General features: G+C 40.5%; 1 protein-coding gene across 1 annotated transcript in view; it reads left to right on the top strand.

Moving 5' to 3' along the window:
• The window catches only part of ARHGEF38 (Rho guanine nucleotide exchange factor 38), a 37,237-nt gene extending 15,903 nt beyond the window's left edge, over positions 1-21,334 (top strand). The window contains exons 4-14 of the mRNA XM_021531434.4: positions 2,650-2,797; positions 5,775-5,792; positions 9,765-9,964; positions 10,459-10,592; positions 12,359-12,463; positions 13,661-13,783; positions 15,553-15,873; positions 17,619-17,759; positions 18,901-19,099; positions 19,281-19,540; positions 20,250-21,334. Coding sequence (XP_021387109.1) covers positions 2,650-2,797; positions 5,775-5,792; positions 9,765-9,964; positions 10,459-10,592; positions 12,359-12,463; positions 13,661-13,783; positions 15,553-15,873; positions 17,619-17,759; positions 18,901-19,099; positions 19,281-19,540; positions 20,250-20,435 — 1,835 coding nt within the window. The 3' untranslated portion in view covers positions 20,436-21,334. The remainder of the gene's footprint in view (positions 1-2,649; positions 2,798-5,774; positions 5,793-9,764; positions 9,965-10,458; positions 10,593-12,358; positions 12,464-13,660; positions 13,784-15,552; positions 15,874-17,618; positions 17,760-18,900; positions 19,100-19,280; positions 19,541-20,249) is intronic.
• Positions 21,335-25,555: the final 4,221 nt, after the last annotated feature.

Below are 25,555 nucleotides of genomic sequence, written 5' to 3'. Positions count from 1 at the left end.
ATCTTACTTTGGAAGGCAACCCAGTCATGGTGAAGTTCAAAAAAAAGTGACAATTCACTGCTTTGAAAGCAAAACAATGTGGTTGCTCATATTCATGTCTTATTTTAGTCTATGTTCTCCACACTTTATGCTCTGTCCAAATCAACAAGTGGTAATGTCCAATAGGAGCAGACTTGCATAGTGAGAGTTTCTGCTAAGGAGATCGTATCCATACTACACATTTTAAGAGCTCTTACTTCAGCTTGGCTGTAGCCTATGCTTGTGGATGGACATGCCCCTTTTGGTTGGACTGAATAAGATGTGCCCTTGGAGTGTGTCTTTTGGTAATTATCATCCTCAAAGGGATCCAGTTTGTGTCACTGTGGCTGCTCCACCACACAGCCAAGGCCTGGGAGATAAGGACTAATGAGTGATTGGTTTCAAAACCCATCTCCTAGTCTGAGCTAAAATAGGTTAAATATGTTTTGTAGTTATTTCCTGATGTTTTTTCTCCTCTCTGTTCTGGATACATATTCTTCATATTTCTCTGTATATGGAGGAATATGAAGACTTAATTCTAGCCATTAGACTCCTTCCTCCCTCTCCTACTGCTGTCCGCACTGGAACACCACTGAGAGCAACAGGGAGAAAATTCACTGTTTCATTACTCAACCCATCCTCCTAGGAATTTCTCTTTGAGACTGATGACCAACATACTCCAGAAGAAGCATCAAGGAGATTTGCATCTCTCAGAGTATTTTTAAAGCTGTACCAAATACAATGTGGTTTTGGTCCATAAAGCAAGCTCCCACAGTGATATGCCCAAAACTCATCTGATTTGATCTGTACAGCTCAGAACCAAGACAGGATTTAGGTTTTAGAGATCCAGCTGCTGTTAAAAGGCCCTGTTCATGAAATCACATGATTTTTTCATCATTGAGCATCAATGGCAGTATCTGTCACTGTGCAACAATACATCAGTGAGCAGAACTTGCCCAGCACTTTCCTCCTGGAGAAGCTAATTTTCAGGCTGTAGTATATGCTGAAATGAGCTGTAAGGCTACGTGACCTCACTTGAGGGCTTAGCATAATACAGACCATGCTAAGCACTTGGAGCTCTGCTTAATATTAGTGAAAATCGTGAGAGCTCATGATCTCTAGAATCAGGTGCCAAGCAGGCAGGATCAAGGTTAAGGCTTGTTAAGGTTTCCCCTTAGGTTGTTGGCTAATAAAGACCTGCATAGAGTTCATGGGAAAGCCAGGATGTAATGTGCATTGTTAGCCATCAGCATTAGCAGTAAGCACAAGGCAGAGAAGACAGCTAAAGAGCATTTAACTATAGGATGCTGGTGCCCTTACAGTAACTAAAATGTACTGTGGTGGTCTTAGCTCCTCATTGTCTTTTCCCTTATTTGCACCCTGAAAACAATGTGCATTAGACAGCCCAGTTAACCTTCTCTGCTAGGGGAGAAAACCCAGGGCTGTGTTACTGTGGTAACTGTATCATTTTTCACTTTAAGATGGAGCAGTTCAATGCAATGTATTATGGAACAGCACACTCCGGTCAGGATGAAACATGCAGGATGCCTGATAGCTCAGTGCTCGCTCTGTGAATGAATAGAGAGCTCCCAATTAATGCAGTGTTCAGCTTTTAGCTTTAATAATCATTGCTGTAACTCAACAGGAATGTTTATAAACATCTATTTGGACTGGTTGCCACATAGATATAATTTTCAGTAAATGCCCTGCAGGAGTTTTCAGCATTGCTGTTGTTTATTATGTGCATTTCCAAACATGCTGATCGGGGGCTGCTGCGTAAGTGTGTAAGAATTGAACTAATATCTTAGCAGAAGAGGTGAAGCATGCTGTCCCTGCTCAGATTTCTTACATACACAGAATCAAACACAAGAGTTTTAGGCTGAGAGAATTAGGCTCTAGAAGTAAATGGGAAATGAGTGTAGGACTACTTTAGTGCCTCTAAAATTCCCAACTCTTCTTTCTGGGAAAATGGTGGTGTGGAGGACTGGAAATGGAAGTGTTCTCCGTCTTCAGCTGTATATAAACCTAGATATGATATAAAAATGGCTGTAGGGGAGGGTTGGAGGTTTTTCTTCTGTCATGTGGAGAAAATTCTCTGTTCTAGGTCATAACAATTGCCATTTCAGGGTTTTGCAAAACAGATAAAATTGAAATGGCTAATGGAAGATAGAGTCATTATTCCTGTTATTACCCATTTAAATTCACATTCATGAAAAAAAGTCAAAAGGAAAACTAACAGGCTCACATTCATCCCTCCTGCCAGCCCATGACACAAAAACAGTCTCCCTTTATTAGTTAAGCTCTCCTGTGTGTTTTTCAATGAAGGGGCATTAAGCTGGGGCAGTGAATTAGGAGGCTGTGTTTGAAGGGGTGTGAGGTATAGAGATTTCATGCTTTTCCCCTGAGGGAATTTTTGTGCATTAACACTGATATAATGGTGCCTGGCTATGACAAAGATGAGCAGCTGAGAAATACATGTAATAAATAATGCACATAAACACGCAAGATCATTTCTAAGGGAAGTAAAGTGGAAGCCAGCCTTTTTAGCTCACGGCTAATGTGGTGGAATAATAAAACTCCTTCTGAGATGCTGTTGTCTGACTTGACATGCTTTGTTTTTCTCCTTAACAGGGGAAGTGTTCTTGCAGATTAAAGGCCCACTAGAAGACACATATAAAATCTATTGCTATCACCATGATGATGCACACACCATGCTGGAATACTATGAAAAGGACGAAGAACTGAAGCAGCATTTAAGAGACTGTGTACAGTCCTTAAAGTAAGATCTTTTCAAATGATGATTTCTGTCCATAGTCAGTTGCCTGGCAGGGAACATTTTAAATGGATGTAGATGAAAGGTCCCCTGTAAATCCGGAGTTTTATAAAGCTTGCTGGGAGCTCTGGCTAATGCTGCTTTCATGAAAAGATGACAAGCCAGGGGCCATGATTAGATTTCTTTCTCTCTAAGATGGCCAAAAATAGCATAAGAAAGGTTGCTCTTTCCTTAGTTTCAGTGCCCCATACTGGCAAAAAAAAAAATGCTGCATCATATCACAGCCTATTAGGAACACCTTTTCCAGCTCCCAGAAACTTGCTGCCCCCTGTCTTCAGCAAGTCTGCTCCTTGAATTGGAACAGCCTGTTATGGAGCTACTCAAGTGCACTGGCAGTTCTGGGCTGCTGCTACAAGGCCCCAGGATCTGGAGCTGCTCTGTAGTTCCCAACTCCTCATGAAGGGGATATCTGAGAGGAAACAGTGGTGGAGCAAGCTGCCAGTTCCCACCAGAGGGAGGTGCTTTGTGCCGTTGGCTCCAATGCCAGCCCCTCTGGAAAATGTGTGGAGAACTGGGGATGTTGCCATATAATGGATCCGGATCCATCTGTCTTCCAGCACAGCTTCCTCCTGCAGCTAGTGGCAGGGACCAGCTCATCCACTCCATGGAGAGCGCTTCTCTTCCCACCCGTAAATGCCCTTGCCCCTCACTTTCCCAAAAGCACCCACAGAGGTGTTAGGAGGGAACATGCCACACATTCAGACCAGAGGTCTGGCTCTAGCTCCAGGAATGGCCCATGCTGCACACTTGCAGGAGAGATATAAAGTTATCACAAATAAAGGAGTGTACATCAGCAACAGATATATCAACCACACCCTAATTTGTGATTGGTCTGCAGAGATCTGTTAAGACTTAGGAGATGGGAAATATGTCCAAGTGAAATCTGGAAAGAATGGTGAAGGAAAATGCTAATAATATTATAAGAGAAATGTTTGCTTTGAAGACAAATTATGTTGAAAATGAAGTTTATCTTGTGCAACAAGTCTGGCTACTAAATATATAACAAAGTATAGGTGCAGGGTTCTCAAGTTTTAGCTACTCTGGAAGTTGAAAGAAAAATTTTCATATAAACTCAGGCCTTCAGGCTAATGGATGGCCAGGTATTACCCCTAAGTCAGTGTTTTGGTGCTGATGCTTAAAATAATCTTTCCTGACTAATCAAGAGAAGCCACTACTGTCATTCATTTATTTATGCTACTGAGGCAAGGGGACATGGAAGGAAATAAAGATAAAAAATTACATCCATGTACATCCCAGGGTTGATGTTGCCACTTGAATTCCAGAGCCAGCAAGAGGTGCTCCTGTTCCAAATTCACAGCTGGGCTTTGTGAAGAGAAATGATATTTTGTGCTGAGCCAACACTTTGCTAGCAGGAAGTGACAAGGACTTCCTTACAATGAAGCCTTGTTTTGTTCTTTCTGATTAGCCTTTAAACAGGAACCAACAATAAAAGCACTGGTGTTTGTATATTATGTTGTGATTTTTCCCAGTGCCTAAAGATTGCAGTCAATTCACGTATTAAGACCTGAAAGTGCATCCTGAGATACAGAATTGTGGTCATCTAAAACTGTTTCTACCCACTGGAGAATATTTGCCCTAGGAAGAAAACTATGCAGGATTGTTACCAAATAAGTTACAGGTTGTTTTCCATTGTGAGACATAACAAAGCAGGGGCTGGTGCTGACTATCTTTGAAAAATGTTTACTTGTTACATATTTTTCTTCTCCCTTGGAAAGAATATTGTTCCACTTTAAAACATCTTAAATGAGCTGACATTAGTAGGGGCTTCTGTTCCTCCACTGAGTAATATCTGACATGTGAAAAACAAATTCTATATCAGGAACAATTTGAGAGTGGCACTCTGCACATCTGTACAGACAAATCAGATTTAATTAGCTATGTTGAGATTCCTGTTCCTTTTGACTGAAGAGGAAAAAATCCATCCCAAAATGTAGGTGTCTGCATTGGAGACATGTGCAAATCCAATTTCTGTAGAGTCCTGTGTTTCAGCAGTGATTATGCAAACTGGGGATGTTGTTTGCTACCCTAGCCAAAGGAATGCAGCTGGTAAAAATGAAAGGATGGTGGCAACTACCTGCTCAGCTTTCAGCCTGAAGTAGCTTGGTCAACTATTACAGGGGCAGAGGGATGTCACAAGCACACAAAATGCTGACAGTGCAGAAGCAATGAAAGCAGCAGCTTCCAGATGCTCAACTAGGCACTGGTGGGCCAGGAGATAAGAGTGCAGGCAGTCAAAAAAGGATGTGATGTCAGGAAAGCCTGATGCAGAGATGGAGGTGTTTGGTTCTCTTGCATTTGAGTGTATTCATACCATAAGAAAACATTCTATGCACGAGTTTGCAAACTACAATTTTAAGTCCCTAATGCTTTTGGTATATGTATCAACACCATCCCACTCCTGAGAAGTTTCAGTTGATGTTTAGTCTACAAAAAACTTGACAGCTTCATTGACTTACACCCTGAAATGCTGAAATATATTCTTTTTCTTTTAAAAGCACATTTCTGTTTAAAGAGAGTAGACAGAAATACATGTAAAGTGTAAGAATGATGTTTAGCTTTACTTTTTGTATTAATGGCTTGATGTTACCTACAATTGTTTGCAGAGTGATCCAAACTTCCTTCTCTAACAGTGTGAGGACAAGGCTGGGTCTCACGGCCGAAGCCAGGTTTCTAACAATCCTTTCTCATTTGGGGCTGACCATCCAAAAAGTTATAGGGTCAGACTCACCAGTACCCTCTGGCTGCTTTGTGCAGTTCTGCTGACACACAGCAGCCATAAACCTAAGTTAGCTTGCCAGTTATGGCTACCCTGTGTCACTGAAGTGTATCTGAGAATCTCCTGGTCTGTAGAAATCCTTTTAGGAGGAATCTAATGCATGTTTTGTTTTTTTCTCTTTTGCAGAAAGAGATATGAAGAAGAGTAAGTACTATGCCTTTTTTTACATGTAAAATAATCTTTAACATATCTTTGATTTATCTTTAGTATGTTTAAAGCTGTACATGTGGAAATTTTAAGAACACAAGCCTTTTGTGTCAGTATAACCTGGAGAATTTTCCAGGACATACGCAGAATGCTCTGAGGTTTGCAAGAGTGTTTGTCAACAGCATAGTGTCAGTCTTTGAAATCCAATTTCCTGCTACAATTCAGGCAGGCCTGCAGGTAAAGCTATTTCTAAGCTGACAACCCCTTCAGTAGCCCTATGTGAGAAGCCCACCTTAGGATCTTCTGCCAACAGTGGCTGGAAGAACAGCAGAAAAGAACAAGCTCATTGCAACTTAGCCAGAAAACTCCCCCAGCCTTTGATGAGTTGTGGTTAAGGCACTTCTGTGCCAAATGTGACATCTTTGAAAAGCTGTAAAGGAGAATTTATCACAGCTGCAGTTTCTGGACATCCAGCATGTTGGGTCCATTGAAATGCAGCACTGCCTGTAGTTACCTGCAGTGAGAGGTCAGAGGAGGGGTTGTCTGAACTGAAGAGAAAGATTACAGCCCTAGACAAAGTGTTAGGAGAAAGGAGGAGCAAGTGTGGTCTATAGTGGCAGAAGAGGAGCAGACCTCAAGTCAAGTCAGACAATTTGTTAATCAGTCAGTCAATTGCATGTTATAACTAGGATCTGCATAAAATACATTTTGAAAGACTTGCATGTTGAAACTCTATTTTTGGGGGTTTCAAGCTCTTGTCTGTGATAGGAAATTGTTTCTCTGCATTTTGTTTTGATATGGGATATTCCTGTGTACTTCCGTCCCACGAGGAGTGTGGCTCCAAGAGATACAAAATATCCAGAGGGTCACAATATGATCGTGTGAGGCAGCAACACATACAGAAATCCCACAAGACTGGCTGTTCTACCTTGTGTAACCCTAATAGATATGACTGTCTGTTTTTCTCCTCTCCTTCAAACAGTTTCCAGTGGAATGTAGGAGACAGCTCACTTTCCGAGTTCAAAAGGACTCTTACAAAGCTGTGCAGAGTGCAATGAGCAGGTTTAGCTGTGGGACCCTCCCTGAGCTTGGCTACCTCACAGGCAGGGCACACAAGAAGTCCCATCACCTACAAATCAGAAGTTGCAGAGTTGTAACAGCCCTTGGGCAGGACTGCACCCAAAAATCTGATTACTCCTGAACTGGAAAATACAGCATAACTCCCCCCAAATGGTCTGTGATATTGCTGTTCCCAGACTGCTTTTCATTCAAGCATGATCAAGAAAACACTTACATAAATACCAGACAGTGCTGCCCTTTGCTATCAGCTCAATAGGTTAAATTCTGCTTGGCTAAACAACTGTGCAGCCTCAGTGAATTCCCTGGGTTTGCTTGAGAGGCTTATGGCACAGTGAATTATTTGCCCTACATGTCTTGTACCAAAATAAAGCCATGCATAGTGGACCATGAAGCTCAAGATTCTGAGTCCTGCTGCAGCCTGATTCCTGCTCACCATCTCAGAATTGGCAGCTGCAAATCACACCAGCCTCAGCCCGGCTGTACCACGCTGGCTGTCATGTTTGCCACTGGACCAAGCTGCCTTGTAGTGAGAGCAAATGAAACTAAATCCTGCCTCCCCTGCCTTTTAAAAAACCACCACTGGCTTTTTAAACTAGTGGGAATGTGTCTGTATTAGTGACTTTGTTTTGTTGGGAGGCAGGAAGGAGGCTGTGCCGTGGAGCTCACTGCAGTTTGCCAGTACTGCAGTTTGCCAGCTGCATTTACTGCAGCGCAATGGTAATAATTTGCTGTGAGATTAGTACAGTCACATGTGACTTAGAATACTTGCTAAATTCAAAATAACATGGGAGGAAGGCTGAAGAGGCATCACAAATGAATTATCAACTTAATTTTCTGCACAATAGATGTCACAAGACGTTACTCTCCTGCTTGAATGGTGTGGCAAGGCCATGTCCTGCCCAGCGGCCGGTGGGTCCTAACAGGGTGCACTGCAAATGGAACTGTCCAGGCAGTGGCTATCTCAGCTAATCTAGCTGGGGAGAATTAGATGAGTCGAACTTTGTGGCATTTAGTGCCCCAGGGAGCCATTATCTTATAACAAACCTGCTATCTCTCACACCATATTGCAAGACTGTGTCATGCAGATAGCGAACAGAGGGCTGTTTATCACTTGGGCAGCTGGCCAAAGTGCAACTATATAAAGAGAAGACAGTTGAAGATTTTTCCATTCATGAGGCAGCTTTTATAGATTTGCATTCATAGGGCTTTTCAGAGAAAACAATAACAATTTAAGATTTTTTTTTTCATTATTGCTGCCAGAAGCTGAAAGAAGGAAAAACAGCCCTCTATTTAATGTAAGATACAGGGGAAATGAGGGGGATTGAAATGATGAGAATGTTTCAGGACATGAGGAAGCCTTAAAAGGCATCTACTGTTAATTTTTTTTCATGCAGAACTTTTTTACAGATAATGCCTGTTTGAGAGAGATGGTTTAAATATGCAGATGTCTCTTCTCAAAGGCATTCAAATTGTTAGTTAATTAGTCAGCAAGTAAGGATTTGCTCTTGTACTTTTTACACATATAAAAGTAGGAATGAAGTGTTTTTTTCTTTTATGCTTTCTGTTGCAGAAAACAATAGATGTCAGCCTGCAAAACCATGTGTCTGTTCCCTATTTTTTGTACTTCCTTCTACATTGTGTTATTTCATCTTTCCATATGCAGAAATCCTTCTTTGTCTACTCTTGACTCTTGCACAGTTAATGTCAGAAAACCTTTTCTGCTCCAAAAGAGCCTTTTTGGGCATCCAAGTGGAAAGCTTGCTCTGCTTTATTGCCTTGCACACTGTCACCAGCAGCTCATGTTCAGTTTCAGTGGGGAGGTGCCAGGTAGCTGGTGCTGGAGCTGTGCCTGGTTTGCTGAGGAGTGTGCTGTCATGAGGGGAGGCCATGGACGTGTCTGTCCTGCTGCTGGAACCTCAGCAGTGGCTGGCCCTGGTCTTGGCCACCTGCTGTTACCCGTTCTGGGGAGACCCCACATTTCTACCAGCCACATTCCTTTGATGCTGTTGTGACAGCCCACAAACTGCACAGCCTCTCCCATTCCAGCCTGGAGAGTGAAAGCAAAGGCATTTGTCTGAAGCAGGGAGTGAGTTCAGCTGGCTGGGGCACAAGAGCTTGGGGGGACCTTCATGGTCTGAGCCATTTGAATGCCTGGGGATGCTGCTCTGCTGCCCCTGCCCAGCCAGTGGGGATTGACCCTAGAGCCACAGAGCAACCCTGTGCCCATGCTGGAAGTTGGGACTGACCTGCTCTCATCCTTCTGCCACCCTGGCCAGTTGCCTGCTTTGCCTTTATGTAAAGGAGCCTTCCAGCAGGTTGGATCAAGACTGTGTGGATATTCTGTGTGTTCAACATTTCCCCAGGGCCAGCTTTGGAAGCTGAGGCATCATTAGAAACAACTGATTGGCAGCCAGCAAAGAAAAACCACAGGTGAAAGGCTGTAAAGCTTAAGGGTCACTGTGCCAAGTCAGGGGTGTTGTGAGAAGTGATGCACTGTGAACTGGCATCCCAGTTACTCACAGCATGGAGATGTTGCAGTTTTGAGCCTGAGGGACCAGAGCAGGATGTAACAGCTCTGCTCACACGCATTTGTCAAACTTCCTGTTATTTGTTCTTCCACCTACATCTCCCTTCCTGAGTGTTGTGATGTGTGAGTTATATACCATATGCACCTTTAGACTGAGTGGGATTGTTTCAGAGCTAATGTCTGCTAAGTTCTGAAAACAGAAAATTCAGAGACCTGGGGTGTATTTCTCATTGAGGGGGTGACAGTGTTTCCTTTACAACACCCCTGTTCTCTCACAGATGTATCTTATTTTTTGACTTGAGTGGTAATTGTAATTCAAGGAATTTCTAATTTTCTGACATTTATTTTGGTGTAAATTACAGAGGAAAGCCAAATCTAATGGACCTGGGATCCTTATTGATCAAACCAGTGCAACGGTTGATGAAATATCCCTTGTTACTTCGTGAGCTCTTGAACTCAACTCCTACTTCTCACCCTGACCATGAAGCACTACAAGATGCCCTTTTTGCTATGAAAAACATTAATATGAACATCAATGAACTTAAAAGGAGGAAAGATTTAGGTAAGAAAAGAGCACAGAAATTCTTTCTTTGTAGGTTTGAGGTAGCCATTACAAGACATATTTCAGCTCAGATATTTCACTACATAAATTTTAGTTGGTGCCACCCAAGTTGTGTAATACATTGAGTTTCAAGAGGGTAATAGTGCTTTAATGTCCCTTGTCCTCAGCCAACTATGCTACCTGACTGGTAACTCCAGTATGAAAATAGGGAAAGAATTCATGTTATAGTGTCTGTAATGCAGTTATAAACACTGATAATAATTAAGATGCAGTAATAGCAATATTTTTTTTAGATTTTCCAGGTGGAAACCCTAATGTCACCATTCCCAAAGTTAGTGTTGATAATGGGGTTTTCCTCTTGAGCATTTTCACATAAGATTACCCTAAATGACATGAAAGTGTCTGCTCTCAAATGGTTTCATATTTGTGTGCCCGTCCCTGTGAAAAGTCCTGCGAATACAGACAATTGATGTAATGAAATTCTCTGTCTGCAGTGCTGAAGTATAGGAAGAATGATGATGATGAAACCCTTAAGGAAAAGCTTTCCCGACTGAATATTCACTCCATTAGCAAGAAATCAAAGAGGGTCACCAGCCATCTGAAAATACTGACGAGAGGAGAACCTCAGGTACTTACTCATCCAACTGCAGATTTGCATTGACAGCTTCAGTTCTGCTTTTGCACAGGGTGTTTTTCAAAACGTGTTGGAAATGGAGTTTGTGGTGCTGCTTTTTTTCCTGCCTAATTTATAGTGTCATTTTTTGACTGTCACAGAAGACAGGAAAGATCTTTGTGATTGAAATAGAAAATAATGTAATATGTTCTCCACCTTTTCCTTTTTCACACAAGAGTTTCTCAAACTTTTGGTCTTCAGCAGAGAGGAAGTGAGAGGTAGTTTTGTGAAACTCAGCCTGAGGTCAGCATTTTGCAGATACCCTGGTAATAATTGTCGTTGAGGCTGAGAACATGTTCAGTCCATCTTGCTCATGTTGTTGCATTAAGGTTTGGAATCCACCAAGGAAGATGAGCAATACCTCTAATTAGGAAGGGCCACAGGGTTTGCCTCTACATGTGCAAACGCCTGGAACCATCAAAACTACAAAGAACTCTGTGATGAGTCTGATGGGTGTTGGGCGGCCAAAAGTAAAATCCTCCTTCATAATTTCAAAGTTACAGTTCAAAACCTATCAGGATAAACATTTTCAGGAAAGCTTAAATCGAAATATCAAAGAAAATCAATTATAAATGACCTTGAAAGTGATATCCAGTGCACCTCACTGCATGAGATGGCTGATTATACAAGGTCATTTGCCTTCCTAGATGTGACTTTACAAGATACATGCCATTTTTTTCTGGTTTGTTTTTTATCGGTATTTCTCTTCTTTCTCTGATCCAAATCACCCACATATATTTTTTTTTCTGTTCATTTACTTATACAGTGGAAATTTTTGTATTCAGAATGTGACAGACCCAGCAATGCTATAAAATCAGAGGAAAAGGGGATTAAGAGGATATGTGATTTTTCTTTTCCCTCTTTTTTTTCCTTTTTTTTTTTCTTTAGAAACTTCTGGTTTATATTTTCTTGGTTTTGTTTCTAATTAAGCTTTAAATATTTGAGGATCATTTTAGTATCAGAAGGCATCTGTTAGAGATTGAGCCGTCTCTCCTGCTTAATTAGACTGAGAAAGTTCCCAACTCACGTCTTGAAACAGGCTGACACCCCCACGGCAAAACCACTGAGACGTGACTTGAGATTTCCGAAGCCCCCGCAGGAAGAGACGGGCAGAAATGACCGCGTTTTCAGGGTGTTCCCAGCCGGCATAAAGAAGTTTCCCGAGGCCATCGGCGGCTGCCGGCGTTTCCAGAGGAAAGGCTGGCACGGCGCTGGGATAACAGCTCCACCTACAGCCGCCGTGCGGAGAGCGCCCGGCGCCGCGGGTGCGGCCCCGCTCCGAGACACACATCCCACCTTTCCCTCCTGAACAGCCATCCCACCTTTCCCTCCTGAACAGCCATCCCACCTTTTCCTCTGAAACACCCATCCCACCTTTCCCTCTGAAATATCCATCCCACCTTTCCCTCTGAAACACCCACCCCACCTTTTCCTCCGTCCTTTCCTCAGGTGGGGCAACAGCACACATGAAAATGAAGCGTTCTGTCAGCCTTGTAGTAAAGCAACTCCCTGCTCCCACAAGGATTTAAAATGAAATTCTCTGCTGTGTTGTCCAGCGGTTTTGACTTGTCTTGAATTACAGCTGGAGCTTGGGAGAATTAGGGGTTGATCTGTTTTCAAAGGGAGGAGTTCAGGGATTTTTCTAGCAGCTCTCTGGATGTTTCTTTCATTAGCCAGGCTCCTTTGGGCTGCCAAAATAACAGTGCAAATGTCTATTTTAGGTGAAAGATGGAACTTTTAATAAGGAAGAAAAGTTGTTTCAAAGTCTAGAGAAGACTGTGAAATTGTGTGTGAAGAACATTTCGCTCTGTTCTCAACATCTCCAGGTGGGTATAGGCCTTTTTGCAATCTGTGGTCACAAACTCTGTCCATAACCAATTTTACACACATTTCTGCCACTGGCTGGGCAACAACTAAATTATTTATAAGCATGGCTGTCTGTATCAGAATATTAAATAAATAAGCTGTTCTGTCACCGCATTACTGAACCGATGGCAAAGAAGTTTTGAAGCCCACACTCTTTCATTTTTCCCATGACAGAAACAGGTTCTGTGGAGACCCACAGGTGCAGAGAAGAAGGTTCTGTCTGGTGGTACAGTCAGGACTTTCAATCTCTGTGTGAAGCTGACACCCCCATTGGCTGCAGTGGAGGACTAACTGCTTCTCATTAAAGATTGAAGAACTGAGCTGCAGCCACATGAATTAAAACATCCTAAAATACACGTCCTGGATATGTATTTTAGTCCTGGATGGAAGGACTCCTTCCCTTTTTCCGTGTTTTGGTTGTGTTGAGGGCTAGCATTAGATGTACAGAGTGCTTGAATTCTCTAAAATGTCTTTGCTTCAACCCTCCTCTCCAGAGATGAAGGTTGGCTTGTGATTTAACAACCTGCCCCTCCCATGGAATACTTGCCAGCTTTGCAGATGGCATGAGGCCTGTCCAAGTGTAAGTGTGCCCCAGCCAGGCAGGGAGATTGTTTGGGAGATAGGCAAGATCAATAACCAGCTGGCCGGGGCTTTTGGCAAACGCACCGTGTTTGGTTCTGCAAACAGGGAAAGGCCAGGGAGCTCAGCCAACGAGGGCTGGTGCCTGGAGTGGTGCTGACAGCTCCTTATCCAAATGGATCCACACTTCATTAAGATTTAAATTCTGAGTAACTGAAATACACCGCTGTAGTCCAACTTAGTCCCCCAAAAGAGACTTTTGAGGATGCATGGTAAGCTGGCTTCTTGCTGAAGAGTAGCTGAATTCCAGAGGGATATTCATTAGTTTAGGGCATAATTCTTTCAGCTGAACATTAGCAGCTTGATTCTTAAGTAGTTTACATTGAAAATAGACAAAGAAAAGGAAAATATTAGCACATTAAACAACCTCAAAATGACTGGAAACTGCACAACTACACTGGTGTCAGAGATGGAAAATATTTCTGATTCCATCAGTATTATTGAGTAGCTGCATGAGTGAATGCAGCATATTAAAATGGATTGTAATAGTTTCATCTTCCTACCATCTTTTCATTTAGGATTCTATACATCTGGCTGCCCAGCATATAATTGTGCTTCAGGAAATCCTGCAAGATAAAGATGACGAAGTCAATGACTGTTCAGAAAAACAGACCAACACTGCAAATCTGTGTGAAGACTTTGTAAGTTAATGCAATGTCCAGTGTTATACAGCTATCTGTATGTCTGAGAAAACAGCTGTATGTGAGGAAGACTAGGACAGAAAAGAGGCAAAAAAAAAAGCTTAGGAAAGATAAGTGGGGGTTTTGGTTGAATTTCTGTAAGAACTAAGATAAAATACAATAAAAATGTGTTGTGTTTTCCTTAGAAGAACTAAAGCAAACATGTCAAGCTGAATTCCTGGGTTTATACTAAAATCTTTGTGTTGAATTTGTATCACCTAAACACTTCTGTATTTGTTTCACATGAACTTCAGAGAAGAGCAGCAGATTGTTTCTGCTTTTGTTACCTTGCAACTTTTGTACCAGCACTTTTGTGATTGATAGTGTGCTTATGTACTGTTAGCTCTTGGAATCACAGATCTGTAAAAATCTTAGATTTATTAACTGGAAAAAGGCTTCTCAGATCATCAAGTCCAGATATTAACATAGAGCTGTCAAATCCTTCATACAGAGAAACCATGAAAAATCCAAATATAGCCTATAGTAATTAATAAAGCAATTTAAAAAATAGTAATAGTTTTTCAACTAGTCTTCTGCTTTCAGAATTAAAATGAACTCTAATGCCTCACTATAATAAGATACTTAAATGTCTCTTCAAAATGGGACAGGCTGCTTATTCAAACAGCTGCTCAAACTGGAAAAATTCAGAGGTGGAGGTGCATTTGACAATAATGTATACCTTCCCCTCTCATTAGATTTTTTGGAAAAAATTTCAGGTCAGAAATTCCCTATAGCCTCTTTTTAAGAAATTAGGTCCAGCAGTTTGGAAGAATTGTTTTCTTAATGCATCAAAAATCAGTTCACTAAATACAGCCCAGTCTTTCAGGTGGAAATAAAATAGGAGCTATTTAGCCAGTGTAGATCATCTTGGCCTTGGAGAGCAATTCTGGGGCTAAAATGGATCTGTCTTCACCTCTGGTATGTTTTCAAGAATGCAGAGGCAGCTGCTTTTTTATTCTCACATCCAATCCAACAACTTAATTCACACAGAATGTCCAAGAGCTTTAATATGATGATGAATTTCACTCACTACAAGCCTATGCTTTATTTGAACAAATGACTTACAAAAATAAATTTTATTTCATGCAATATTAATCCCATGAGACAATTAGAGACTAATGGAAAAGTCTGAGGAAGACTGGTTTTTTTACCAGGTGTCTAATTTTGTTGATTACTAGAGATAAAACCAACAAGCATAACCTAATTTAATCAAATCAAATGATTGTTTGTGTTTGCTTAAACAGGAATTGAGTTACAGCTGTTTCCAGGCAAGAAAAAAAAAAAAAAGAAAAAAGAAAAAAAAAGCAGCTTTGAGAGAATTCAAAGCTGCCACTTAATAAGACCTCATTGGCTTTAGACTCTGTATTGGTGTGGGTCTTCCAGCTAAGGAAATACCAGTTTTATTTGACCACTTGGTCAATCCTTGCTGTTTTCCCCCAGTGGCAGCTCCCTAGGGGCAGTACCTGAGGCTGCATCCTCCAAGGAACCACTGCCATTTGCAGACACGGTAAACTGAAAAACTAAGATCTAAAAAAGTAACATCTCCCATTATGAAGGAGATTCTAAGTCATGCTGGACCCTGCTTGAAACTGCCCCTGGCAGCAATGTTTTGTGAAGAGTGATTAACAGATTGCTTGATGGGCTGTCATCAGGCTCAACCCCTTGTGGCATCTGAAGGACTGTATGAATAAGGTAATGAAAAATTTATACTTTCTGGTTTATATTTCCAGATGGCTCAGCTGGACAAGCTTGTCTTGACTCCTCTCTCAGCACTGCAAGCCTTGTTTCCAGGCCCTCAGAAGCTCATCCAGAAGCGCTATGACAAGTTTTTGGACTATAACAGCTACCTTCAGAGGTCAGCTGGAGAAGAACTGGACCTGGCAAAGAAAGACTATGAGGCTCTAAATGCACAACTAGTGGAAGAACTTCAGGTATTCAACACAGCAGCCAAAAAGATTGTGTTGAACTGTCTACATTGCTTCATTACCCTCCTCAAGAATATTATGTTTGAAGCACTTCAATCAAACTCTGCTGTTGTGGTGCCTGTTCCAGTAAGTACATTAGAAACAGGTGTAGCTGTGCCTTCTCTTTTCTTCTTTCTGTATGCTTTGGCTAAAGTTATGTAGGACACATATCTACAAAGCTACACTGATTTACTGATTTTGTGATTTTGTTTGCTCTGATGAGCACAGTCAGATTTGGGGTTATTTTCCTTTGCAAGCTTAGTACAATTAAGTTCATAGAATCAAAATTGTTTGGTTGGAAGGCATTTTAAAGACCATCTAGTTCCAATTGCCCTGCCATTAATAGGGACACCTTCCACTAGACCAGGTTTCTTAAAGCCCCATCCAATCTGACCTTTAAAGCTTCCAGGGATAAGGAACCCGCAGTTTCCTTGCAGAAACCATTTCAGTGTCTCACCAGGGTCACAGTAAACCAGTGTAAACCTGCTCTCTTTCAGTTTAAAGCCATTCCTCCTTGTCCTGTTACTACATGCCCTTGTAAAATGTCCCTCTCCAGCTTTCCTCTAGGCCTCTTTTCCATACTGAAGGCCACAGTAAGTTCACTCTGGAGTGAGTTTTGAGAAACTTCTGTTCTGAACTTTTGTTAGACCTGAACTTTCCATCAAGAATGATCCTAATGGAACTGTTCTTGCTGTTGCAGTGATAGTAATGGTAAGAATATTACAGGGAAGCAAAAAGAAGGCAGCTGCTAGCATATCTTAGCCTGTACCCTGACTAGCCCAGAAAACACAGGAAATTATAAGAAAGTACATGAATGCCTCCTTTGTGCTAGACTGCAGAGTCACAGATGACTGCAAAAGAGAAACAAGTTAGGAGATCCAATGAAATAGTTTTTATGAAAATCAAGTTGCTTTAAAACCCAAATATGATGTAGAAACTCCTGCAGTTATCTCTTGGCAGTAATGAATAGCCTCACCTGGAGGACTTGAACCTCCTGAGAAACACGGCTGCAACAATGCCTTCCACACATACAAATCCACTCACCTGAACAGAGCAAGGCTGCTTGGGAAACACACTCTAGTAAGGCAATTCTACAGTATTCCTTTCCATCAAGGCTGGAACACAGCACATTATAGTAAGGGGCAGATGAAAAATTAAGCAAACAAGCTACGGTGTTTAATGGGAAAATGAAGGCTTTTTCTGCATGAAGAAATTTCATTCCTGTGATTTAATGTTTTCATGTGTTGAAAGCTGTTGTATTGGGTTTTGTTTTCTGTGAGGGTCTGGCTATGAAATTACCTTATTTTTCTTTTTTTCCTGTTTACATCAGCAAATGCTTTTGGTACTAGGCATAGATGTAAAGCACTTATCCAATGACACAGACAGAGACTCAGTTACCCAACAATTTTTAACCTGTTGGCAGCTCTCAGATGCACAAACACACAGCTGTGGAGTAAACTACTCCAAGCCTTCCAGCACATTGGCCACTCTGATAGCTGCTGAGATGCCCATTTGCATCTGAAAGCAGGTAGCTCAGTAGCATAAATGCAAGGCTCTTCATTTTCATCACAATTTAGAATATTTTTAATGATTTAACTTCAATTGCTATGTCTTTTAAATGTAATAGAGTCTATTAGAAACTTTCTTTAAGCAAAGACCTTTCTTCTCTTTACATCTCATACGTAGAGAGTGCACTGCTTACAGTCTCTGCAGATAATAGGCATAACTTGTCAGATTTCCTGACTCCTAGTACTCAGCAAATTAAATTAAATCTGCTCTCTCCAATCTCCCTACCATTTTTTACGAGATCTAACCCACATTTGTGTTTGCAGCTGTCCTCCTCAAGCATCTGTGAAGTGCAGAATCAATTGATAGAGGAGGTTCACAAGTTGAATTTTGTAAAAGAAAACAGCAGTGCAATCTTTATTGAGAGAAAATTGAGCCTGGAAAAAAAGAAACCTGTTCTTTCTCTGGTGAGTACCATACATCCAAATTGTGTATGAGCCATCCTCTTTTGATCACATTTGAAACAAATTACTTTTTATGCCACGTAAAGGTTTGGGCTTTGTCTCTCCACTGTGACACTGAATCAGGTTATTGGAGTGAAGTTTTCATTGACCAGTAACTTCTGAAGATTTTTCACTTTTTTTCATGTTAATATCTTGAAACTCCACTTGAAATTACCTCTAATTGCTCTTAGGCCTTTAAGCATGTGTTAAGGCTAAGGCATATGTAAATTTTGGTAACTTCTTTTGTTACCATACTCTTATGGTGCATCTTAGTCTTCTAATTCAGAAAATATTTTTCCTTGTTCTCAGCTCTGGTTATTTGTACCGGTGTTCACATATATGAACAAACATATACACCCACAGCAGAAGATTCAGAAAATCCACCACAAAATCTGCATTCCCAATCTTATCAGATGTTTCTGGAGGTTTTAGGTGTTTAGTTTACAGTAAAATAAGGACTTCGGTGCAGGTTTATAGGAGAAGTTGGGGTCAGTTGTAGAATTCCTTTCAGCACCAGTGAAAGCCCAGGTGCTTTTGCTTTTTGGTATGTTAAGATCCCATTGATGTGCAGCACTCCCCTCCCTGTCCTCTAACCAAACCCTTGGTTTGATGGCATCTTGCCCTCATTTAGAGCAGTAATTCCACATGAAAAGCAGCCAGTTTGGATACATACCACTGATTTTTTTGCCTAAAGCCTTACCATGCAAGTTGTTATGTGGCCTTAGCACACCTCAGCCCATTTTTGGATTATGCTTTTCTTTTGAACTTACATGGGAATACAAAGGTCATGGCTACAGAAAACCAATTAAGCAGGAGAGAGTTCACATAAAAAACACCACCTCTTTGAGAGCAGAGGACAGACTAAGAGGTCTTTAATTAGTGAAATTCCTACATTTCTTTAAAATCTGCCCTTTATTGCTCACCTGTTAATATAGCAGTGGGACAGGTTCTTCCTGCATATGCAGAGAAGATTTGGTCCCGGTGTAAGTAACTCCTTGGTCTGTGTGTAAAAATGCTGGGTCAGTTCCACATGCAGCACGCACAGATTTTTATCTGGAAATGATCTCAGCATTACTGAGGACAAATATAATTTATTTGTTTCCAGCTGGAGTCCCCACGCCAAACAGAGGAGCACAGGTCCAAGCTGCTGTCCACGTACAGCACCGAGTCGCTGTACCAGGCTAAGCGCAAGTGCAACGCTGCGCAGGAATTCGATATTGACTTGCATGAAGGAGAACTGGTGGCTGTTGTGAAGCAAAAGGATCCCTTTGGAAGCACAAGCAGATGGCTTGTTGACACAGGAAGTAAGTTCTCTGCACAAATATCCCAATAACAGCTTCCCTTTGGGATATTGATTTCTTTTCATTCTGGCCCCATCTGTTTGCCTCTGTCATACTGACAGCTGCATAAAATGGTTGGTTATGAAATTATTTTAGCAGCATTTTGCTGTTTATTTATTTTCTGTTCCTTTATTCTGGTTTCTAGTCTTCACAGGGTATGTGTATTCCTCCTTCCTGAAGCCTTACAATCCAGCCAAAGCACAGAAGGATGTAGCAGAAAATGGCTTTGGTGACGATGATTTTGATGACATTAGCCTCTTTGTCTCTTCACGGCCCCGTACTGACAGCAGCACAAGGAGTCCAGGGTACAAGAAGAGTGACAGCAGCTCACCTTTTCACTTCTGTGAAAATCCTGCAATTAATGGCACAGGGACTGCTGCTCTTCAGGGTATGGATGATCAGCAGGTAAGTATGATACACACTGTGCCTGTCTTCTTGTTGTTCCTATTTAAAATCTAAAATTACACTGTTAGTAATTTAAATGGTTTCCTTTCACACCAGAAAAGAGTGACACCAATCTGTCAGTGTGACATAGGAATTAGTTATTCTCTAATCTTAAATATCTGTGAGGTAGGAAAAGAGAATCAGTTAAATTTGAATTACAGTCCCATGTCACAGAAAACACTCTTGCATCATCCCACCCCATGTATGCCTCAAGGTTCTCATATGGAGCAGAAACTTGCAAAACAGCTCAGTTTGGGGGATTTTTCAACTTACTGGTGACAAGAAAGCTGTGACAAGGATGCTGATCAGCAAGCCACAGAAGTGACCTGTGTGCCACATTTGAGTACAGGAGCTTTAGGAGAGGTGATTCTCCATGAGGAAACCTTGCTGAAAAATTCTTCATCCAATCCATGGCCACTTGGTGTGAGCTGAAAACCTTACCAGTGTTGTAAGATAAGGAGGTTTTGGAGATTGGTTTGTTTGTCATGCAGATGCTTCAATTTTACTTTTTATTTTGGCCCTGTCTGTAAATTGCAAGCCATGGAGTTGAACGCTGGCTTATACATGTTATGACATTTCTGTATGCAGAATTCCTGACACACAGCTACACAGTAACATGTGGCTACACTTTTCAATTCTGATTTTTGTTTATATGGCTTTCATTTTTCAGATCTTCTATGCTGTTTATGCATTTCAAGCTAGAAGTGATCAAGAACTCAGTCTTGAGGAGTACCAGAGGGTGAGGATACTTCAGTTTTCTGACCTGAGTGGCAATAAGGAATGGTGGCTAGCTGAAGCAAAAGGTCAGAAGGGATATGTACCATCTAATTATCTAGGGAAGATGACATATGCTTAGGAGGGGAAAGGCCTGTTGAGCCAGACTCTCTGAAGCAGACAGAATAATCAGCTGTTAGGTTTGCTGCAAGCAAAGCAAGTTCACAAGTGATTGACAGAAGCCATGGTATCCAGCACACAGATGATACTGAGAACCTCCATTCTCCAAAAGCCATCACCTTGTCAAGACCTGAAGGAGGAAGCATTTAACAGGAAGACTGATTCTGATTAACATGCTGAAGAGCTTGCTTTTCTATTACCCCATAATTTTCTCTTTTGTCAAAGTGCCGTACATCAAGACTCAACCTGCAAGTACAAATCACAGATGAAATTACATTTTTCTTCCATGATATTTAGCAAATAATATTCAAGATGAAGAGAATTAGCCTTGAAAAAGGACAAATTCTGTCATCAGAGACACTGTAGGCTGAGTTGTTCCTGAACTATTATCTCAGTGAACACAGACACATCTTAAAACTTGAGCTTTTTGATTCTCTGTTTTTATCCTCAGCTGCTTTTGTGAAGAACCTTTTTTTCCTCAGTGGAGATTAGTGCATGGGGAAAAGAAAAAGGGCTTCATTTTTAAAGAAACATTTCAACTTAAGGCATACCAGGTGTGGTAGTACCAGTGACTAGTCCCAGGGAAGGAGGTATGTTTAGTTAAATATGGAAATGCAGGAAAGAAAAGAGGGGACACTAGAAATAGGTACTGTGACATAAAGTAGTTATAATTTTCAAATGAATTACACAACTGCTTCATATGGTAGAAACAGTTTTAGCAATATGGAAGTGCCCCAGGTTTGAAATCCACATATGTCTCCACACTAACTGCTTTAGTGCAAGATTTGTGTAGTGAAATGAAAACTGTATTATTAGTCTTGGGAAATTTACTGGGGCAGGCTTTTTTTTTTTTTTTTTTTTTTTTAAGAAAGAAAAAAGAAAAGACAAGTGGTGCCTTGCAATGACTATTTAGTGCCTCTCTGCTTCCTTAAGTCAGACTTAAGGAATCACTTAGGATCCCTTAAGCCGGGATCATAATATCTAGTCAGTAAGTTTCTTTAGGTTCACTGACTGCAATGATTCCTAGGTCAGGCTGGTGCCCTGCACTTAAGATAGACTGAGTGGTGACAGCAAACAGAAAACACCTCCTTGTGATTCTCACTGATATCTGAGTGCTCAACACAAGGTATTTCACCACAGCAATGCCAAGGTCCTCTAGTGATTAACGAAGACCTGGTACAAAGCACTGCAAAAAGAAAACAAAAAAAAAAGTGATTATGTCTGTTGCAAATTGTGCAACTGTAAGTATACTCCCATCAGGTATTTTCTGTATTGCATAATTGCTTGTGCTGCTGACAAAAATGACAACACCGTTACAATCAAGGGCAGGGGGGACAGGTAGTGCTGCTGATCCAGGGTAAATATAAATTGTTCTAAAGCTTTTGTCTGAGTCTCTACTTCCCATAGTTTGAAGAGTGATGTGCAAAGATGAAATGACTCAAAATGCTTAGCGAGATGTAATAGAAAATAACCTGTCAGGAAACAAAGGATAAGAAAAGTTAGGGCAGTTGCTACACACAATAGCTTCTGCTATACTGGTGAACCTGGTTTCGCTTTCTTTAATGTCCTCAATTTTCAGATTATTTTCATAGAAGGGTAGAAAAAGCTGTCAGTCTTACTCAGAGACTGAATGCAGCAGAGGTTCACAGAGATTAAACCTGAAATTTGCACTGGATTAAATCATATGATAGAGAAACTTTTAGAGTTCTCAGAAATAGATATCCAGAATCTTGTGGGGGAATCTCTGTGTAGTATCCAGTGAGCATTATTTTGCCTTATTGTATATCACCTCAAGCGCTTAGGTCTTGCCATTCCCATAGCAAGCAAAAAGGGTTCTCAATCATTTAATGAATGAATTTAGCTGCTTTTATGGAAAGCTTTACCTTTAGTTAAATGAAGAAAATAAAAGTGCAGAGGGAGTATCAGCTTGGAAGAATGGAATGAAAGACTCGCTGCTACCCTTTTACTGCTTTGGCTTTTATATTTTGAGATTATGGGCAAGATATATATTAGATAGTTTTCAGCTCTGTCTTACAATGTAGAATATTTTATTTGGAGAAGATCTATACTTTCCAATAGATGAAACAGTTTTAGAGATGACTGAATTGTACTTAATAGGCTTAATGCAGTCATATAAGCACAATGATGAAGTTTTGTATTCCAGACAGCAAAATTAATCAAGGGAAAGAGGAAAAAAAGATTTCTGAAGTCTTAGCACTGAGAACTCAGCTTGAGTCACAGGAGAGCTCAGATTTTGAATTTTAGCTACATTCCTGATGAAGAATCAGACTCTGTGAAGGTCTCTTAAGGAGTACTCAAATGCTACTTTCCAAAATATTTGCTAGGTATCCTGATCCTGAAGTAACAAGGAATGAAGGATGAATGTACTGAAGTTGACCACCTGTATTTCTGAGGGATCTGGGAACTCCTAGTAGGCCAAATGAAATACCTGTAGGATTCGGATCCATAATAATTTTTATATTGTGGGATAATTATATTACTTTATTGTAACCTTGTAACTTGGGATACAGTAAAAGTATGTATGTAATTAGGTACCCAGGTGGATTGGCTTAGTCAATTTCAGAAATTCAAATTGTTAGCTATTATAACTTGATACTATTAATATATTGCACTTTTATTTTTGTTTAAAACAGATTAATGCAAACAATAATTGCAGAAAATTAAGAGATGCTCCTTGAATCTAAAGCCTTCCAAATTAAGGATTAAGGATTTACAACAATTTATATTAGACTTGCTCAGTCACATTATTGTTAAGACAATGCTTTAGAAACTGAGCTGTAAAAATTGTAAGAATATGCAATGGTTTTGATCTGGATTTTTTTTTAAATATAGGGAAGGTTACAGTATTCTAAGTGCTTTCTTATTCTCATTAATAACAAAACTAATTTATTGTGATTGAAGCAGGGACAGGCTGCAGTTTGCTGGATTGATCTGGCATTTGTTCAAATGTGTGTTTTATTTGAGGTGTTGTGACAATAAATATGTACAAGTACTTCCAAGATTGGGTCCACTCAAACTGAAGTGCTTCTCCATTCAGGGAATATTTTTATGTGTTGCCATTTATAACCTGGAACCCAGATAATGACCAAGCCAGTACACAGCAGAACGTTAGGCTCTGATCGCTGTGCTTCGCCATCTCCCCTTTGGCTGGGTGATCTTCGAGTATGGGCTCAGCTTTTCAAAGCAAACACAGATTGAAGAATTATTCCTTCTCACTTTTCACCTTTGGAAGTTTCACTGAGTAATTACCTCCTTCAAATACTAAAGTATACTTCTGCTGTCATTTTAAGATAGCTTTTAAGAATGAAGACAGATGAAGTGGACCTACCACCTGAACTAGGAAACACAGCCATGATAATCCTTGTTCCCATAGATCCATTACTGATAATTCCTATTACAATATTGTTTGTTGAGAACTAATAAAATAAATCTTCTTTTAAATTATTGTAATAATAAAAATCTATTTTTGTAAAGATGTTTCTTTGTATTTTTTTAAACATGATGTTTTCCAGAAGCAAAGAGCTTTATATGCTATCCAAGATCTGCCTGCAAAGTTAGCAGAGGAAAATTAGTTGCCTCAGATAAAATGCTGCATTTCTAGGATGCACCTAGCTTATTGATCAATACATTAGACTTTTCAAGCACTATCAAAAATACTAAGGAAGTTTAAAAATATTCTTCAAGGTTCTAGATGTCAGCATAGCTCTGCTCTTTTCCCGCTGCTCCTGAGACTGTGACCACTATGAGCCGTAGTAGATAAAAGTTTGTAAAGCACAAAGCCTTGTGTTAGACCTTTCTTTTTAGACACAGGTATCACCAATATCCCCTAGTCCAGCCAGAAGCAGCACTTATGGAACCAAAGTAACCTATAATTTTACATTACTGAGGGAATCAGAAATTGGGCATCTATGAAAAAAACATCCTATTTAAGTGGGAGTAAAATACTACCACACCAATTTCTAAAATATTTAAGAAAAGTCAGGTAGCTATTTTGATAGTAAATCACAGAGCAATTTGGTTTGGGGATACAAAAATCACAGGACTATTTTCCAGTTATTTTTACTAAATAGGAGGCATGCTTCTCAAATTTCAGACGGGCACTACTTCTTCCTGATCTACACTACACTCCTCAACCTGACACACGACTTCAGTCAAACAAGCCTGTAGAACAGACTCCGTTCCTGAAAATACAGTTGTTAATTCCATCCTAACTATAACATCAAAGCAGAAAGCAACTGTTCCCCTTCAATCTTCTCTATTTTTCAGCAGCGCCTATCTAACGTATTCAAGCTAAACACTTGATTTAAAAGACCTGGTCTATGCTATAAATCCTTTCTGATAAAATACTTCAAAGAATCACAATCCTAACTGACATTTTTATACCAACAGAAGACGACTTTGTATTTCATTTAGGAAGCTGGGAAAGTTACAGTGGAAGAAAGTCTTTTGCTGATGCAAACTGTACCTGTATTAGGGATTTTGTTAATGCAGTGCTATCGACGAGTGCAGCCAGACTTGGCTGTATTAGAGGGAAAAGAGAGGCACACACAAGAAGCACAGCATCACTTATTTCCCTCTGAATGGAGGGACCCTACAGTCCATCCATGCCAGAGTAATAGATGCAAAGATGAATCAGGTCTGAATATTATAAATGGCACTAGCTACCACAATTTGAAAACAAGGATTGTTCTTTTTCTGCCTGTGTTCACCCCACTGGTGGTACCTAAAGTAATGGGCACAGTTGAGATGTAAGCTCCTGCACTTTCACAACCAAAGCTTTATATACGTTCAGAGGCAAGACAGAGGCACCTAGCACCTTGAACACTCCTCTGGGAGCAGGTTTTACTACTGGAATAAATACTTCACATAGGAGCACTCGACCATTTAAAGAATCTTATCTTCACACTACTCTTTAGTGTAGGCAACACTTAACACTTAGAAAGAAAATATGCCTTCTGTTTGCTAGTGGAAACTGCATCAGTGTCTTCCTACTATGCTACCATTAAAAACCCTCTGTGCTGGAAAGGAGGAAGGATGGGCTGATCAAAAAGCAGTAAAAGT

The sequence above is a fragment of the Lonchura striata genome, chromosome 4 (assembly GCF_050655825.1).
Source record: "Lonchura striata isolate lonStrDom1 chromosome 4, ASM5065582v1, whole genome shotgun sequence".
In the NCBI taxonomy this organism is placed as follows: Eukaryota; Metazoa; Chordata; class Aves; order Passeriformes; family Estrildidae; genus Lonchura; species Lonchura striata.
The sequence above is the reverse complement of the archived record's forward strand: the minus strand, read 5'-3'. Positions and strand labels throughout refer to the sequence as shown.